This window comes from Hyaena hyaena, unplaced genomic scaffold (genome assembly GCF_003009895.1).
Source record: "Hyaena hyaena isolate Hyena2069 unplaced genomic scaffold, ASM300989v1 scaffold_36, whole genome shotgun sequence".
NCBI lineage: Eukaryota > Metazoa > Chordata > Mammalia > Carnivora > Hyaenidae > Hyaena > Hyaena hyaena.
Window position 1 is genome coordinate 5,351,965 of NW_024080668.1, and position 18,853 is coordinate 5,370,817.

The 18,853-nt window shown below is 51.4% G+C and overlaps 1 protein-coding gene across 1 annotated transcript in view; it reads left to right on the plus strand.

Moving 5' to 3' along the window:
* Window positions 1–18,853, plus strand: part of ZBTB16 (zinc finger and BTB domain containing 16) — a 184,505-nt gene that overhangs the window by 116,408 nt on the left and 49,244 nt on the right. The window contains exon 4 of the mRNA XM_039229242.1: window positions 9,996–10,082. Coding sequence (XP_039085173.1) covers window positions 9,996–10,082 — 87 coding nt within the window. The remainder of the gene's footprint in view (window positions 1–9,995; window positions 10,083–18,853) is intronic.

Here is an 18,853-nt window from a genome sequence, read left to right on the forward strand (position 1 = left end):
GGCTCAGGCCAGAGGCTGGCCTCGCAGAGCTCAACAACTTGATAAAGTGAAGGTAACTCTGTAATCCTCATAGCTATTCAGGCACCTGCCGTGTGCCCCGTATTTCATAGGGTTATTGTGTGAGGGTTTTATTTTGTTTATTTATTTTTTAATATTTGTTTTTGAGAAAGAGGGAGAGAGAGGGAGAGACAGTGCATGAGTAGGGGAGAGTCAGAGAGAGAGGGAGACACAGAATCTGAAGCAGGCTCCAGGCTCTGAGCTGTCAGCACGGAGCCTGACGTGGGGCTTGAGCCCACAAACCACGAGATTATGACCTGAGCCGAAGTCAGCCACTAAACCAACTGAGCCACCCAGGTGCCCCATAACCCAATCTTAAAGAGAGAGAAGTAAGGCTACACGGTTGGTCCCAGGACCATATGGCCAGTGAGGAGAACTCCAGAGCCAGGTCTGGCCAGTAGCCCCTGGGGGCTTCACCTTGGGGAGCTGTCTGGGTTGGTGCAGTGTGTCTGGAAGGAATGGTCCAGCCCCTCAGAGCAGGGACTGACATTCTCATAACAAGAGAGGCTTTTGTGTCATTGCATTGATCACCACCATACCTTGATTAGCCAGTCACGGAAATTGCCTAGGGAAGAAATGGGTTAAAGGCAGCGCTAAGGTGACCCCCTAAGTCACTTAGACTTTAGGAGAGTTCCATGTTGTTTTCTCAGTGACAGATTTATCCTCCTCTTTGTATTTTATTTAAAATAATTCACCTTAACTAGGTTTGCACTCATTTCAGTAGGAGATGACAGTGCTGTCAAAACTTGGCCATGACTATTGAGGGCCGACTGGGAAGGTGCCATTTCTTTGACCTTCTCCCAGGGACGCATGATCGGGCCCTGCCTTTTCATACACATTGTTGGTTTGTAGAGAGGATGCACGATTGATAGTGTCTGCTGCCTTCTTTTATCTTCCGCTTCCCAAAGAAAGTCTGATGAAGACTTGTCCAGGGTAAAAATTTTTTCTCCCTCTTTTAAGGTAATTTTTTTTTTATTAAAAAAAATTTTTTTGAGAGAAAGAAAGCCAAGTGCATGAGCAGGAGAGGGGCAGGGGGAAAGGGAAAGAGAGGATCTTAAGCAGGCTCCATGCCCAGCTCAGAGCCTACTGGGGAGCTCGATCTCACAACCATGAAATCATGACCTGAGCCGAAATCAAGAGTCGGACGCTTAATGAACTGAGCCACCCAGGTGCCCCCTCCCTTTTTTGTGTTCTTTGTAGTTTGGCTCAGGTGCTAAGAATACTTTATAAATGTTATGATATGCTTATTGCATGCATCTGATGTGTGTGGGGGGCCCCCAGACATTGACAGTAGGGGAGAAAGTAATGGCAGTGGCCAGAATGTTCGTGACAACTAGCATTTATTGAGCAGCTCCTGGGGGGTCAGGCATGGTGTTGCAGGCATTATATACACTACTTAAATTAATCGTCACCCTATGAGACGGCTGCTCTGTGCCGTTTTACAGGTGAAGAAATAGGCCCGGAGAGGAGCATTCACTTGCCCAGGATGGTAGCTAGAAATGATGGAACCGAGATTTGAACCTGTTTGCTTGACCCCCGAGCAAGGGACCTTCACTTCGGTGCAAAGCTGTATACCGAGCATACGTGTTTGTACTGCCCAGGGGATGAGTTTCTAACCTGATCCGGTTCCTGCTGGTGCTGAAAGGGGTGACAGAGGAGCTTGCCGAGGCTGAGAACTGAGTTACAGGGATAAGGGATAAGGTGGACCTGTGTGCTGTGTGGGACATGAGCTGAGGACTGACTGCGGATCCTCGTGACAGCCAAGGGCATCATGGGGACATCCTAATAGCCCGAGGTCTATGGGGTGGGGTAGGAAATGCCCTCTGACTACAGAAGCCTCAGCATTTCCTTTTGACCCATTCCACGGCCTCCTGTCGTACAGAGTGGACATTTAGTCCCATGGGAGGGGTCCAGCCACATAGCAGGTTATTGAGGGGAAATTGACATCTCGGGATCTGAACACCTGCCATTTGTGGTCCCCGGTCATCCCCCGTCTCTGTTGCACGGCTTGCACACTGCCTGGTGGCTTCCTCGGCCCTACCTTTGACTGGGGCCCATACTCTTAGTCCATTCAGCCCCCTGTCCCGTAGTGGATGCCCTTCTCCACCTCCTTGTTGGGTAGAACTGCCCTCGATCATATCCTGAGCCAGTCGGCAGGGCTGGTCATCTTCTGATCAACCCACATCTGCCCCCCACTGCTTCCCCCCTTCCCCTCTCCCCCGAATGAGCGCCCCAGAGATTCTGGTTCTGGATCAGCTTTCGTTTTGTTGATAAAGGAGAAATGGTGAGCGAGAAAGAGAGCAGGCAAGCTCGCCTTCCAGCCCCTCTCGGCGAGAGAACGCATCTCCCTGAGCGAAAGAACACGCAGTGCTGGTCTTTGGAATTGGCAGCCAGTGTAGTTCTCTGTCTGATAAGAGGTACTGTAAATAAAACTGTACACCATGGCCCGCTGTAAAATGCCCCGTGTCTGTACTCATTGTTCTGACAGCTTATGCTTTTTTTGGGTCTGCTGTTTTGGTACACTCTGTACTTCCTTATGTAAGCAGGCATGCATATCTCATCAGAACATTCAAGATGTTTATTTTAAAATCTCAAGGAATTAAAAGAAAAAGGACACAGTACTCAACGTTAGATGCTGGCAAATGTTAAGTGTTTTTTCAGCGGCTCCCCCACCCCTTTCCCGCCTTATTAGCATGGAGGGGTGGGGGGAGAGGGAGGGATTTGGAAATCTTTTTTTCTTCTTTCATTGGCTTCTGCCTTATTTACTTCAGAGAGACACCAGCCCATAGCTGATGGTGCTCAGTATCTCTGCTCCCTTTCCTGAAGGCTTGAGACCCCCGACCCTGTTTCTGGCCGGGAAGGGGGGCTGGAGGGAAGGCTGAGTACTTTGTCAGGGGAGGTGCCCAAGGTTGGGGGGGTGGTGTAGGACAGCTGCGGGGAGCCTGTGGAGCGAGCTGCTGCGGGATTTCAGCTCTGCTGTCATTGGAATGCTAGGCGTTTATAGAAAGCTTTATGGTTTTGCAAGTGCCTTCCTGGCCCGTGTCTCCTTCGATTCCCACAAGTCGGGCGATCCTTCGTGCTGAGGGAAAGTGGCCCCCACACATGGAGGCCTTAGACCATCCGCAGCCTCCTTGAGGGCTGTGGTTACTGCCTCCTTTCTTTTCGCCCAACCTGAACCTGCTTTGAACCCTCCTCCTTCCGAGAGCCCCGTCTGACCTCCTGGAGGCATCGAGAAGCCAGGGAGAAAGAGGAGAGGGCAGCAGCCCGGGATATTCCGAGTGGTCAGGCGCTCTCGTCTCCCCCAGCGTAGCACATACGGCACCCTTGAGCCCTCATCTGCAGGATCCCTGGGAGACGGGCAGGGCAAGGATGTCTGTCTGTCTGTCTGTCTTTTTGCCACTGAATCTCAGATAAGCTCAGTGCCTGGGCTGGGGGGCGGGGGGGGTCTGCCGGTCGAGGGTCCACTCTGGCCATCGGAGGCCTCCTTGGACAGGTGGCTCCTGAGTGTACTGGGGGAGGGATTGCCTGTCTTCTTGCAGGGGTAGGAGTCCTGGGCAGCCGGCTGGGTAACAAAGGGCTGGTGGGGAGGAGGAGATTCTTTTCCAGGGCAAGCAGACAACCCCACTCCCGACCTTTCCCTTCTCCGCCCCCAACTGCCTGAGTGCCAGCCAACACCGTGTCCTTGAGTTTTAAAAAGGGGCAGTAGAGAACCCAGAGTCTGTAGAATAAAGACTCTGTCACCCCCTAGGGGACAGCCTGGCAGTGCCCTGAATGGCCACTGCCCTCTTCCCAGGCCAGTTCTGTGCCCGGGAGCCACCGGAGAGTTTCTTCGTTTATCAAGTCTCTAGGGCCACACAGCTGCAGGGCCGGCGGAGAGCGGGGCGCTGGGTCGAGCAGGGAACGAGACGCACGTCCAGCCCTGCTTGCATGGAGCTTACAGTCTGCCGGGGAGGACGAGCCGAGCCGGGCAGCACAGGACGCTTGAGTGGGGCTCCCGGGGCTCGTGCGGGGAGGCCTCAATAGCCGGGTTGGTGAATAGCTGCCAGTGCTGACATGTTGGTGCTTTGACAGATTTTCCTGCTCCCCTCAACAAGGCAGCCACTCGCCTTTAAATTAGAGGGATGAGGTGTGTGTGTGTGTGTGTGTGTGTGTGTGTGTGTGTGCGCGCACGCGCACGCGCGCGCTTGAGAGAGAAAGCGAGTGAGTGAGAGGTGAAATATGTCTTTATAAATGTGAGGCTCACTTTACACAAGATAAATGGTCTCCAAATAACTGTACATCGAACTTCAGTAAAATCAATCATATTTTGCGCCGGGAGTTCTTTAAAGGAATTGTAATCCTGAGCTGACAGGTGGCCATGATAGCTACTCCTTACCGGGTGTGTAAATCCTCCCCGGATAGAGGTCCGAGCCCTTTTCCCACCTTGTCCCATCCTCTGAGGGACTTATTCTTGTTCTCATTTTACAGAGGAGGTGGCAGACCTACTGAGATCTGGCAACTTTGTGGGGTCAGGGTCACAGCTCATGACTGGCCTGGCTGGGATTTGAACTCTGATCTGTCTGACCAGAATCCTGAGCTCTTAAGCATGCTCTACTGCCTCCTGGGGTATAAATAACATCAGTGAGCTCCTGTATCTGCAGAATGCTTGGTCATTGGCAAGGAGCACGTGTTCACTAATGTCCGTCTTCCCCTTTGATGCTCACTGCACAGATAGGGCCATCTTTGTTTCCCAGCTCAGGAAGGAGGGTCACTCTGGTGGCCGGGCAGGCCCGGGGGACCCAGTTCTCCCTACTCTAAATGGCGCTGTTCACGCAGCTCTGTAGTCGCTAGGGAGGGTGGCAGTGGTCCAGCCCACACCATCTTCTGGCTATTCTCCCTCTTAGCTGTGAATTCCGGTCCCTGCGGTCCACCTTCCTGCTCCCTATCTCTCCCTCTGTTCATACTGACTCCATTCCAGCCCACCGGCCTCCTCGCTCCTCCTCTGTCTGGAATGGGCTTCCTTAGACGGGGCTGTTTCTTCTTTCCCCTTTCAGCTTCTGCGCTCAGAGCCCAGCTCATCAGAGAGGTCTTCCCTGCCTACCCCATATAAAATGGTGGCCCCTGGCCCTCTCTGTCCCTCTTCACTTCATTTATTTCTCTTTTTATCACTTAATCACCGCCTAGTTTGTATTTACTGGGTTTTTTTAAAATGTGCGTTTCCTTCTAGAATGTAAGCTTCCTGAGGACAGGGATTCTCTTTTGTTCACTCGCCATAACCCACCTTTGGGCACTGACTGGCACCTTTGGGCACTGATTCTGACTGGACATCCAAAAAACATCCTTGTGCGTGGGAAAGATCTGATGAGGCGTGGTCATCCCTGAGCTGTGGCGTGGCCTTCTCCCCACTCCAGGAGGAGCCCCAGGAAATTCTGGGGTAAAGGCTGATCTATCCACGTGCACCCATTGTGTTCAACTGGCATGGCCTCCTTCCTCCCCCCATCCCTCCCTCTCACTGATGCTTTATAAATGTATTAGTGGCTGAATGATGTCACCGTAATGCGTTTTGGGAATAGCCATGTGGTTTATAAACACTTGAATTGCTTTGAATGCAAACCCGACATCCTACTGAAGGCAGCAGCGAACAACATATGCACAGTAAACAGGCAGAGACTGTCTTATTGATTAACAGATGAGGCCTCTATTATTGATCAAGGCTTGGCGAGGAAATTTATCACTTTTAATTTCAGGGCTGCCAAATATTTCTGCCTCTGAGCCAGCCATTACAGAGACAATTTAAAGGCACATGCCTCCTTGGGAAGAGGGGGATTCTGCCCTGGAACTGCCTGTCTTTGCCGCGGGGCTCGCCCTGGGGAGTTGGGGAGAGTCTCAGTGGGTGAGGGGAAGTACTAAGGCTTTGCGCGTGGGGCCCAAAGTGGGGCCCAAAGTGGGAGCCAACCTTTGCGGTGTCCCTGTGTGCCGAGGGTCCTGACCGGTCTGGGTGCGTCAGACTACACTGAGGAGGCCAAGGAACTTTCACCCGCTCGGCTCGGTTTTGTGATTTCAGCAGGGCAGGGGTGGAGAGGGGAAGGCTCTGAGGGTAACCAGATGTGGTCAGGCTTGGGCCGAGCCGGCAGCCTTGACTAGATCACAGGTGCTAATCTGTTTTCATCTTCATCTGAACTTGGCTGATGGTACACACATCCGGCCCTTTTTTTCCTACCCGGCCTCCTTCCTTTCTCTCTGCTCCCCGGTCATTAAAACAGATGCTACTATGGCCGCGTTGATGGCTGCGTTCTAAGAACCCTCCCTACCACATCCCTTCGAGGCGGCGGCGTAGAGGTTCCTCACCTGGGTGCAGGGCTCCCGCATGAGGCTGAGCCCACAGGGCTTCCCAGTCCCTGCTTCCCTCCTCGGGCCTCCCCATCCGCTTGCTTCTTTAGGGAGCCGTGAGAACTGTTCAGGACCCAAGAAAGAAGTGCAGTTAAAGCCCGATCCCTTACAAATCACAGAAAATCGTTGCTGACTAATGATTCAGGACTGGGGAGAATTCCTCACTGCCAGAAGGCTGTGACTTCATCCACCCCCCCCACCCCCCACCCCCCACACACCCCGGTCCATGTGCTCTTTGAGGTCCTGGCTGCATATCCAGAATAAATGGATGGAAAGTGGTCCGGCTGCCACCTGAGTGAGCCCGCACTGTGACTATCTTACCATCAAGTTTCTTCAAAAGCTCTTTCTTAAAGCTTCAGAATCCACATACGGGTCCTGGGCCCAAGGATACCCTGAGGCTTGAAGAGACAACCTGGAAGTGATCAAGACCTCCCTGTCTCCAGGCAAAATTCAGCTCCAGCCACCTAATACAAATGGCAGTATTTATATTTAACGCTCTTAAGGAAACATGACTCCGTATCTTCCCTAAGGGCACTTTATCATTCAGTCACTCAGTCAACTCCTATTTATTGAGCACCTAGCAGAGGGTACATTTTGCTCATCATTTGGAATATAGACAAGGTCGGTGCTCTTGCAGGGTCTACCTTCTACCTTTCCTTCTACCCTGCCCTTCGCTGGCAAGGACTGGTTATTGCTGTTTAATTTAATTAAGCCTATATGGTGCAAATTGTATTCTGAGTTCTGGTCTTTATAGTAGCGCTATTACTCGAAGGCAGAGGTTTTTAAAACTTATTAAAAAGTAGTGGAATCATTTCTCCAGCTAGAATTTTACACACAACTTTGATGTATACACAGGGTGTATTAGAATGTTTTTTTTGAGTTGGGGGAAGGAAGCCCGTACCTCACCTTCTTATCCATGAAGCATCTTTGCAGAGAGAGCCCTAGAGTACAGAGATTAAGAGCAAAGGCTTCTGAAGTCAGGCTCCCTGTGTTTGAATCCACTTCTGGTACCCACTGTGTGACACCGATCTAGCTACTTAATCTCTCTGAGGTTGGGTTTTCTCATCTACTAAATGGGGTAATAGCAATATGATCCTTTAAAAAAATTTTTTTTTAATGTTTTTATTTATTTCTGAGAGAGAGAGAGAGAGAGAGAGAGACAGCGTGAGCAGGGGAGGGTCAGAGAGAGAGGGAGATACAGAATCTGAAGCAGGCTCCAGGCTCTGAGCTAGCTGTCAGCACAGAGCCCAATGCAGGGCTCTAATCCACGAACCGCGAGATCTTGACCTGAGCCAAAGTCAGGCGTTTAACCGACTGAGCCACCCAGGTGCCCCAATAGGATCCTTTTTTAAAAATTTATTTTGAGATAGGGAGAGCACCAGTGGGGGAAAGGCCGAGAGAGGGAGAAAGAGACAGTCGCAAGCAGGCTCTACACTGTCCGCGCAGAGCCTGATGCAGGGCTTGAACTCACGAGCTGTGAGACCGTGACCTGAGCCAAAGTGGGAAATAACCCACTGAGCCACCCAGGCGCTCCAGCAGTTTGTGGACTTTTAAAGGTTGTTAAGATCAAAGGAAACGATACACCTTAAACCCTTGGCATCGTGCCTGGTATATGGTAAAGTCTCAGGAAATCTGAGATGGTTGGGAAGCAGCCCTAATTTTCTACTATAAATATGAGTAAGAAGTTCTGCCTCTTACAAGACTCTAATGTGAAAGTAACACACAGGCACACTCGAGGCAGCGCTAAGATGCATAGAAGGGAGCAAAGTGCAGGGCATGCCGGAGAGGTCAGGGCAGAGGGGAGCCGGTGTGCTCCGTGCGTGCACACCCGGTCCTGAGAATGGAATGGGGCAGGAACAGACCGAGACCTGGGCCCCGGCTGTGCTCAAACTCAGGGAGGGGTGAGTGGCTCCATTGAGGGCCGGTGAAGACAGCGCCCATGGAGCTGGGTGGCTGATGGCTGGGGCCTCAGTGCCATGTGGAGGAACTCAGAGTCAGTGTAAATTTTGAGCCGTGTAACTTCTCAAGCGACAAGTGTGACGGAAGCAAGTGGGCTTTTAAGGCACGGGCATCTACTGGGTGAGTCCAAGGACACCTGGTGGTAGGCAGCCATCCTTGGGCCCCACCGAGCAAGGGCCTGGGTAGGGGCAGTGACCATCAGTACACAGGGGAGGAGATGCATCTAGAAGGTATTTTTTTAAGAGGGGCATACATGTCCCCCCATTTTTATATTTATTCTTGAGAGATGGAGAGCACGAGCAGGGGAGGGGCAGAGAGAGAGGGAGACCCAGAATCCCAAGCAGGCTTCAGTCTCCGAGCTATCAGCACAGAGCCTGACGCAGGGGCTCCGACTCACAAACCTTGAGATCGTGACCTGAGTCAAAGTCGGACGCTCTACTGACTGCGCCACCCAGGCGCCCCTATAAACACTTTGAATGAAAACTTCCAAGGCTTGTGACAGGTGCCCTGTGGATGAAATAACATATTAGAGCCTTGCAGACTGTTAGCGACTGGGAAAAGGTCCTGTTTGTCATGACCCTGTGGCATTGTCGCTCTGAGCCTTGTAAATAATGGTTCTTCAAAAGTTTATCAATTTGATTCGCACTGAATATGACCAATAATAGGCTCCCGCTGGGTGTCGGGCAGATGGGGCTGTGCATGGAGTGAGCCCATAAGAGGAGCCAGAGGATGTGCAAGGTCTCTCAGTGAGGGACCCAGGCTGCCTGAGCGGGACTGGAGACCAGGCAGCAAGAGTGGGAGTGAGAGATGAAGCAGGAAAGATGAGCACGTCAAGAAGTCCTTTGTGCGTCTTGGCAAGGAGTTTGGATTTCATCCTGAAGACACAGGGGAGTCGTTCAGGGATTTTAAGTGGTCAAGTGCAGGGGGTGGATGGGACAGACCGTCTAGTTTGGGACATACTGAGTTAGTAGAGGTAGGTCAGCAATTCCTACCTTCCCATAAGGTGTAGTCTAAGCAAAGGGGCCCATTTCCCCTCATTGTATTCTCTTTTTTTTAAATGTTTATATATTTCTGAGAGGAGGGAGGCACAGAGACAGAGAGAGAGAGAGAGAGAGAGAGAGAGAATCTCAAGCAGGCTCTACACTGTTCAGCTCAGAGCCCAACACGGGGCTCGAACTCTCGGACTGTGAGATCATGACCTGAACCGAAATCAAGAGTCAGACGCTTAACTGACTGAACCACCCAGACGCCCCTCCCCTCATTATATTCTTTACGCCTTTGCATTCCTCACGTAGAGCCAGCCCCCCAGAATCCGGCTTCTTGGGGCATCCCATCCGGACCCCGTCTCTGCTTATGTTGGTTATTCTGGTTTTGTTCCCTCTTTTGTCCCGGAGACCCCTGGATGACGGCATCTGGAGCTCAGCTGGGTGGGTGGTCACATCCCGGAGGAGGGACCGGGCTGGCTGCCAGGGCCAAGGTCTGTCCTTGACTCAGCTCTCTGCGGGGGTCCAGCCGCCTCACGTGGGGGTCCACCTGCACAATTCTGGCCCAGGACCCCTTGCCGGCAAATGGAATATCGCTCTCGAGTAACTGCCTCCCCTTTCTTGCAGCGGGTGCCAAAGCCTTTGTCTGTGACCAGTGCGGAGCCCAGTTTGCAAAGGAGGATGCCTTGGAGACGCACAGGCAGACCCATACCGGTGAGTTGGCGGATTCCCGTCCTTCAAGTCCTCCAGCGTGCCAGCGCACGCATGCCAGGGAGCTCGGCGGCACCCTCTCTTAGCGACGTGAGCTCCAGCCCTGTCCTGGGGAGCTGTGGGTGGGGATGGCTTGTGCCACGTTCAGCTACTCTCGTGTGTGGGGCCGGGTGGCAGGAATGTCCAAGTGTGACCTTGCCCCGTGAAAACATCTACCCTGCACGACGCCCAGGGCTCCTGTGTCTAACAGGCCACTGAGATCCCATCTTCACAGGCCCTCTAGCACATTCTCGTTGAAGTCTTAGAAGGTCCGTGATGTTATCTCGTGTCCCCTTCCCTTGGTGAACATTCAGGAAACCTCTCGCACTCCACCTGAATACCTCTGAAACCCTCAGTGGCTACAGTGGGCTGGTCTGCCCGCTGTGAGTCGAGCCATTGTCTAAAAGAGAGCAGTGTGTACACACGATGCGTTTGAACCATTTAGCCGACGATGTCGCCGTGTTTGTTGACAGAGCACTGATGGCATGGCATCCGTGCCACCACCACCGTGCTCCATCTTCTTTGCTGTGGCTCAGTGCTGTACTTGACCTCACCAGGCCAGTCTTTCAGTAACTCCGTAAAGCAGGAGGCTACTCCCTGCCCTAGAGAGGACCCCGCGGCTTAGAGCAAGGTCCGTGACTTGCCCAAGTTAATAGTGGGGCGAGGAGCAGCACGGCTTAGACGGCCTGGGTTTCGCCTTGGCTCCGCCCTTCCTGTGTGTGAGATCACAGGTCCGTTATCGGATTTTTGTTAAGATGTGTTCATTTTTGAGGGAGAGAGAGAGACAGAGCATGAGCATAGAGAGAGGGAGACACAGAACTCGAAGCAGGCTCCGAGCTGTGAGCACAGAACCCGATAGGGGGCTCGAACTCACAAACTGTGAGATCATGACCTGAGCCCGAAGTCAGATGCTCAAGCGACTGAGCCCCCAGTCACCCCAGTAGGTCCATTATTTCCACTCTCTTACTGTGGGTCATTTTGTCTGTTAAAAAAGTGGAGTCCTGATAGTACCTACCTCCGTAGCATAGTATTGTCGTGGGGATAAAGTAAGATACTTTATTTGAAGTGCTTTGCAGAGTGGTTGGCTCATAGTACGCATTTATTAAATAGGGATAGATGTATTTAAAATTTAATAAATATTTATTGATTTCCCACCACGTGCCCGGCATGCTTGTTGTGTTTAGGGTATAGTAACGTACAGAACAGATAGCATCCCTGTGCCCTCATGGCACTGAGATTCTAATAGGAGGCAGTTTAGGCAAATAAGTGTGTAATACAATGTCAGGTGATAGTCACTGCTAGGAGGAAAATAAAGCCGGCTGAGGGGAAAGAGCGTGATAGGGAGAAAAGCGGTATTTTAGATCGAATGGCCTGTCCTCCCTGAGAAGGTGACATCTGGGCAGAGTCCTGAGGGGAGGGAGTGAGCCACCCAGAGGGGCAGGTGCTTGCGGAAGCCCTGAGGCTGGGCTGAACCTGACCGTCTGGAGGACCAGCAAGAGCGGAAGGAGCACTGTGGCGGGGGAGGGGGAGGGGGAGGGGGGAGAGGGGGGCACCAGGGGTCAAAACCAGGTGGGTCTCTCAACCCTACTAAGGAATTTAGATTTTATTCTGCATGCGCTAAAAGTCCACTGGAGGGAGATAAAACATTTGCAAATCCTGTACCCAATGAGGGACTTCTCGTTAGAAAATATAAAGACTGCTTACAACTCCATAATAAAAATACAAATAACCGAAATTTAAAAATGGGCAGAAGAGCTGCGCGGACATTTCTCCAAAAACAGGCAAACAGTCCATGAGCGCATGAAAAGATGCTCAGCGCCATTAGGCCATCGCAAGGGAAATGCAAATCCAAGTGATAATGAAGTAGTTGGTTTTTTTTTTAATGTTTTATTCATTTCTAGGAGAGAGAGAGAGAGAGAGACAGCATGAGCAGGGGAGGGTCAGAGAGAGAGGGAGTCACAGACTGAAACAGGCTCCAGGCTCTGAGCTGGCTGTCAGCACAGAGCCCGACGCGGGGCTCGAACCCACGAACCGCGAGACCATGACCTGAGCGAAAGTCGGACGCTTAACCGACTAAGCCACCCAGGCGCCCCTGAAGTAGTTTTTTATACTTAGCAGGATGTGGCTACAATACAAAATACAGGCAGTAGGAGGTGTTGGTGAGGATGTGGAGAAATCAGAAAGCTCATACAGTGCTGGTCGGCAGGTGAGAAGGTACAGCTGCATCGGACAGCTGTCTGGCTGTCTATAGCAGTTCTACTCCGAGGTGTCTATCAAGAGACATTGAAAACCTGAATCCTCGCGAAAATTTGCACATAACTTAATAGAAGCATTATTGGTAAAAGCCAAAGGTAGGGAAAACCCAGTGTCCACGGATGGAGGGATGAACAAAATGTCATTTATGTGCAGAATGGAATATTCTTTGGCTCTCGAAAGGGGCGGAGTTCTGATACACTCCACACCATAGGTGCATCTTACCTACCCGATACTCAGTGACAGGATCCAGCCACAGACAGCCGCGTGTTGTGTGATTCCATTTATAGGAAACAGCCAGAATGGGCAAATCTATAGACAGAAAATAAATTAGCAGGTGCAGAGGCTGGGGGAGCTGAGGGGACACGGATAGTGACTGCTAATGAGTATGGGGCCTCCTTTGGGGGTGATGTCATTGTTCTAAAATTGATGGTGGTAATGGATGCACAATTCCCAATATATTGTGTAGTTTATTTTTATATTTATTTCAAGATTTTTATTTTTAAGTAATCTCTACACCCAACATGGGACTCGAACTTACAACCCTGAGATCAAGAGTTGCCTGCTCTACCGACTGAGCCAGAGGGCTTCCCAAACTGTACAGTTGAAATGCTCGGATTATGTGTTCTGTGGTATATAAGTGAAATGAGTAAATCTGCACACACCCCACATGCACCACACACTCCGCACACAAGTGCGTGTGCATAGACATTTGTAGAGAAAAGGAAATAACAGTCCCTTGGAGGGTTTTGAGTGGGAGAATGACATGACTTGATTTATGTGTTTAAAAGGACAGCCTGGCTCCTGTGTTGGGAATTGACCACGGGGAGGGTGTTCGTTAGTAATTGCTGTGTAATGAACTACCTCGGCACTAGATTAAAACAACAAAGTGTTCTTCTCTCTGACAGTTCTGTGAGTGGACTGGGCTCAGTTGGGTGGTTTTCGCTTGGGGTCTCTCATGAGATGGCAGTCGGGCGATGTCTCGGTCTGGAGTCATCTGCAGGCTCAACGGGGCTGGACTTCTGGGATGGCTTCCGCACTCATGTCGGTGACTCTCGGTGCCCCGCTATGTGGCCTTCTTTTACAGCAGAGTGGCCTGGACTTCTCGCGTGACAGCTCGGGGCCTCAAGAATCTGGAAGCCTAATCCGTCGGCTCTGTTAAAAACCAGGCTAGAGACCTATGGCTTCACTTCTGCCATGTGCTAGCGGCCAGAGCGGGCACAGGCCAGCCCCAGACTGAAGGGTGGGAGACTCGACTCCCCTTCTCAAGGGGGAGTGACAAACACATATCACTCTCCGTCATCTTGGGAGACTGGCTGCCAACTAGCACAGGGGACTAGCGTGGAAGAAGGAAGACCCGCGAGCTACTGCTGCTGGTGCCATTACTGTCAGCCGTATTCCCTTGTCCTGTGATCTCACAGAATCTGCCTTTCCTGAGTGGACAATTGCCCTGGCCTGGCGACTAGAAGAGAGCGTTCTAGGCGAGCCTCTCCCTGGCTTGGTTCTAGAGAAGGCCTCTTGGCCAGGTGACTTTGCCCAGGGTCCCAGAGCTGGTTCTCCTGAAAGCCAGGGGAAGACCCAGGTGACCCCAGGTCCCAGCCAGCCTCCTCATGCTAGGGCATGCGGGACGGAGACTCACTCTGAGAATTCTGATCTGGGGCCTGTGGAGACTGAGAGGTGAGCCAGCTTTGCCAAGCAGCTTAATCTGTCCACGCAGATTAAATCAGCGGTAGAGAGCAAGCCGCCTCTCAGCCAGAATCAGAGGAGGCGGCCGGGCCGAGTTCCTGAGGGCTGAGCAGATGGGGGAGGTTGTTTGCAAACAGACTTCATGCACTTCTTGAGCACCTTCTGTGTGCCTGACACCCACTGCGGATACAGCAATGATCCATACAGACATGCTCTCTGTTTTCTTTCCAACCCATTTTATTGAGATATAATTCACATACCATACAGTTCACCTGTGAAAAGTATACAGTTCAATGATTTCTGGTATATTACACTATTTTTAGAATTGTGATAAAATATCTATCACATAGAATTTGCCAATTAATAATCATTTTTAAGCATGATCTGGGCTGCTTCAGCTTTGAAAGTTAGGAGCCGTCTTAGGCCCAGTGCTTTTCTTTTTTTTTTTTTTCCTTTTTTTAAATGTTTTATTTATTTCTAGGAGAGAGAGAGAGAGACAGCGTGAGCAGGGGAGGCTCAGAGAGAGAGGGAGTCACAGACTGAAACAGGCTCCAGGCTCTGAGCTGGCAGCCAGCACAGAGCCCGACGCGGGGCTCGAACCCACGAACTGCGAGACCATGACCTAAGCGAAAGTCGGACGCTTAACCGACTAAGCCACCCAGGCGCCCCAGGCCCAGTACTTTTCGAGGATTTATTAAGTCTGAGGGTTTGAAAGGGGCCAACACCTTCCAGAAAAGGATATTTGATTCCGTGGTTGGAAAGAGTCTGGTTTGAGTGAGAAGCCTGGGATGGGGCTCTGGTAGGTGGTTGACCATGACTTGTTCCTCTTCCTTTTCTTCCTTCCCTGGAGGTCGCCTCTCATGCCAAAGGAAAATAGCGCCATCCTTCCTACCACTGGGGCGGGCCCGGCCCGGCCCGCCTCACCTCCACTTTTTTCCAGGTTGACTCAGTGGAGTTTTTGAAAGGGGTGAGAAATGGAGAAGAAGAATCCACATTAGGAATGAGAGATGAAGGTGGAAACTTCAGGAAAAGCTCCCTCCCCACCTGGGCATGAGCGGTGGGCCAGCCCCCCAGGGGCTGGGAGCACCGGGCCACTGGCTGGTGCAGGCGGGCAGCCTGCCTTGTCCTTTGGCAAGGAGGTGGCTCTTGCGGGCACCTGGTAGAGCTCATTTATAGTTCTGTTGCCTGCAGAATTCAGGCCTCCTCTAAGAATCCACGCAAGGACACGGATTACGATCTGTCTTCCATCTCAGTTCTAAGAAAGGGGGCCCACAAAGTAGAGAGAGGCCTAAGTATAAGGAACACTGATGGTAGCAGTGAAGTGACTGGACTCGGGAAAGCTGACTGGGATGCCAGGGGCCCTTGGAGAGCCGCCAGCAGAGCAGAGAGAGCTCTGAAGAGAAAAAGGATTGTGGAGACCCTGGGGACAGGGAAAATCTGGTAATGCTGCTTCGTGCTTCCGATAACCTTAGTTGATAAAACCCATTTCTGTATAATGCCCAATTGAGAGATGAGAAAGTGGAGGCCTAGAAGCTACCCGCCCTAGTGGAGAGCTGGCACTTGACCCAACTCCAACTTCAGTGCTCTTTCAGTGCCCCCCAGCCACCTCCACAGTGACTTAACTCTCGTCCACGAGTGTGTGGCTGAACGGTTAGGGAGCACCCTGTTCAGAGATCATTTTGCTCAGGGCCCCGTCTGGGCAGAGCTTTTTTGGATCCTTGTGACCCGTTTACCTAAGAATCCTCAACACCCTAATTCTGCCTCTCAACCTCCTGGGATGGGATAGATCTTCCCTGAAACGAATGGAGTCTGAGAGTTCCATGCCCAAGGCCGCCATGCTGAGGACTGACAGCTACCCTATAATAGTGCATCAATGGGTGCCCATTGTATCTTTGGGGGGGTGTTCTTGAAACTGAAAAATGAGTTTTGTAGAAAGTAGTTTTCACTCCATTTTATCCAAGTGAATGGCATTTTCCCGTCACCCTCTTGACCCCACTTACCCTGGATTCTCTCCTGGGGTGTGTGCGACTTCTCCTACATCCCTCCCCCCGAGATCCTGGTGGGGGGGCTCAAGCTGGCGCTCTGGGAGGCCATGCTTCTGGTTGGGCTGGGCTGGGGCTTTGTTGTCATACTTCACTTTTCTGTTTTGGTACAGCGAAGACTTTGAGGAGATAAACAGAGATCACTTTACACCTTTTATATTATGACAAATACATATTGCAAAACACTGCTGCTTCCAAAATGTTTGGGTTGCAGAGCAGCGAGGAATTAACAGCTACGCGGCTCCCCGAGATGCCTGTTCTTCATTTACACGTCAGATTTTTTTTAACTGTTCAGTAAAATAAAAAGTGAGAAAACACGCACACACGCGTGCGTGCATGTACACACTTGCGTGCACACCCAGCATACCACATAGGTTCTATATCGGGAATGTCTTAAATTAGCAAGGAGTTCTTTAAGTCCAGATAAACTGATAAATACCATTAATGGCTTAATTTATACTCTGGGTTTGAAATTTGACACATGGACACTATCTTGGCTCAGGAAACACAAGTGGTTTTGTGCCAGAGGTTTTAATGACCGATCAGTAATATAAATTGCTGCATCACTGAACAGAAATAGCTTCGCCGTGTCATTTGATCTGGAAACTTCTCCGGCCAGGCAGCAGTTAATAAATTTAAAAATAATTACCCTCTTTATTCAAAGTCAAACTAATTAGGAGTGGGTTTTACAAATCATAATGTTGTTCAAGCCACTGTACATCCCCATTTGGGACCTGAACAGGCCTGGGGGCAGCAGACGGGATCGGGTGGTGTTAATTGGAGGGCAGGGGAGGTACCGTGGCTGCTGAGCTCAAGGCAAGGGGGTTGAGATAGTCTGAGCATGCGTGGGAAGGGAGAGGTCTCAGTGAGAGGCCTTGGGGGTGACCTGGAGGAACTTTCAGCCTTTTCATTCATATGTGGGGAACTCTGCACAAGCACTTGGCTATGCCCTGAGCATGGGGAAGACGGGGCCCATGCTGGTCTGTGGGGGTCAGGCCGGAGAGACTATGAGAACCCAAGAAGCAGGAAAGGTGGACATCCATGGCTGGTTGGGGAGGTTGAAAGGACGACCTCTTAGAGGACTTTACTCATGAGGCAAGTTTGGTTGACTCAGGTCTGTCTTACAGACTTTAGGGAAGGAGGTGCCCCTTTGGGGCCTGAAGCCAAAAGTATGAAGTTCAGGGTATTCTATGCATAGTGATGCCCAGCACTTGGGATCTGGTATCAGACTGTCTAGATTCCAGTACTAGTGCCGTCCATGGCTTCCTAGTTTTATGATCTTGGGCAGGTTGCTTAAGTTCTGCAAGCCTCAGTTTCCTCCTTCATAACACGAGGGCAGTGATGGCATCTGTCGTATATGGGGTGTTGCGAGGATTTAATTTGATAATCCGTGTGAGGCACTCAGCACAGGCCTTGCATAGAGAAGGTCTCAGGAAACGGTGGCGCTGGTTACGGCCACTGTGTCATGGGGATGTTCATCGGAGGCCTCGGAGGGCACCCGCTCCCCACACGGGGTAGGTGAGAAGGAAGGGGCCATGTTGGTGGCAGTGGCCACGGGGGAATAGTAGCAGCATATGGCTGCCTTGCCAACGTGGAGCTGGGATCTTCCAGGATCACACAGGCTTGTCCTTTGGCCAAGAGGACATTTCCAGTGTGCCCAGAGAGCTCACAGCCACTGGAGCTAAGTGCATTTGGGAGAGGCGAGGGCAGCATGGAGTTCTCCATGTTGAAGAATCCCACAGAGCAGATTTGGTAGGTCTTATTTAAGGCCGGGGTACCTGGTGAATGCTCAAAGCTGCCCAGGGGGACTGTTCCCTCCCAATATCTAAACAGATGACATCGAAGCCTAGACCAGACAAGTGCAGAGCTGGGGATGGCACTTGAGTAGATACTTGACCCCTCAGGGGCACCAGGAGCGTGCCCTGCCACATCTTGGAGGAGGCCTCCTTGGTTGGTACCCTTGAAGGTTCAAGAACTTTGAGTCTCCTGCTGGTATCCTGGCCCATGTCTGTTACCATCAGGAGTCTGGGAAGTCTGGGTCCTTACCTTCTTCAGGTAAGACTTTCTGTGTCTTCCCACCTTAGCCCCTCCCAGTGCCTTGGGGAGGAAAGGAGACAGACGTAAGTAGGCTATAGTCATTGCCAGGATCAGGAATTCTAGGACTAAGAAGTTTAAGGGACGCCTGGGAGGCCCAGGGCATTGGGTTGAACTAGATCACTCGACTTGCCCCAAACACATTCAGCTCTGTCCTCCAGCCCCCAGTCTGCCCCAGCAGATCCGCCTGGTTAGTGACTTGAGTTTGCTGCAAATCAGAGTAGCCTGTGAAGCTGGTTGGTCTCATCATTCCTTCATTCCACTTATTCCCTAAGTTGTAAAGTGCCTACTATGTGCAGGGGGGGCTTTGTGGACCCAGTACCTGATGGTGGGCAAAACTCGGTCCCTGCTTTCCTGAAGATTACAGTGTCATAAAGTACGTGAACCAGTAAGGTCCATTTGCTTTGGGTGCAGATAATACAGTAGCCCTGCTCTGTTGGATACTTCGGAGTTCTACTTTTATGAAGTCTTGACCGGTCCTGACACACATTGTTCTTCCCTATTTTTTGCTAGAGAAAACTTAGCCCCAGAGAGATTACGGAAGGCCAGTCCAGGGTGCAGCGGGACTGTGTGCCTGGGCTTCTGCACCCGGAAGCCCATGTTTCAGGGCTGTCAGCCCCCCTCCCAATGGGATTGGACATCCAACCTCGCGTACAGACC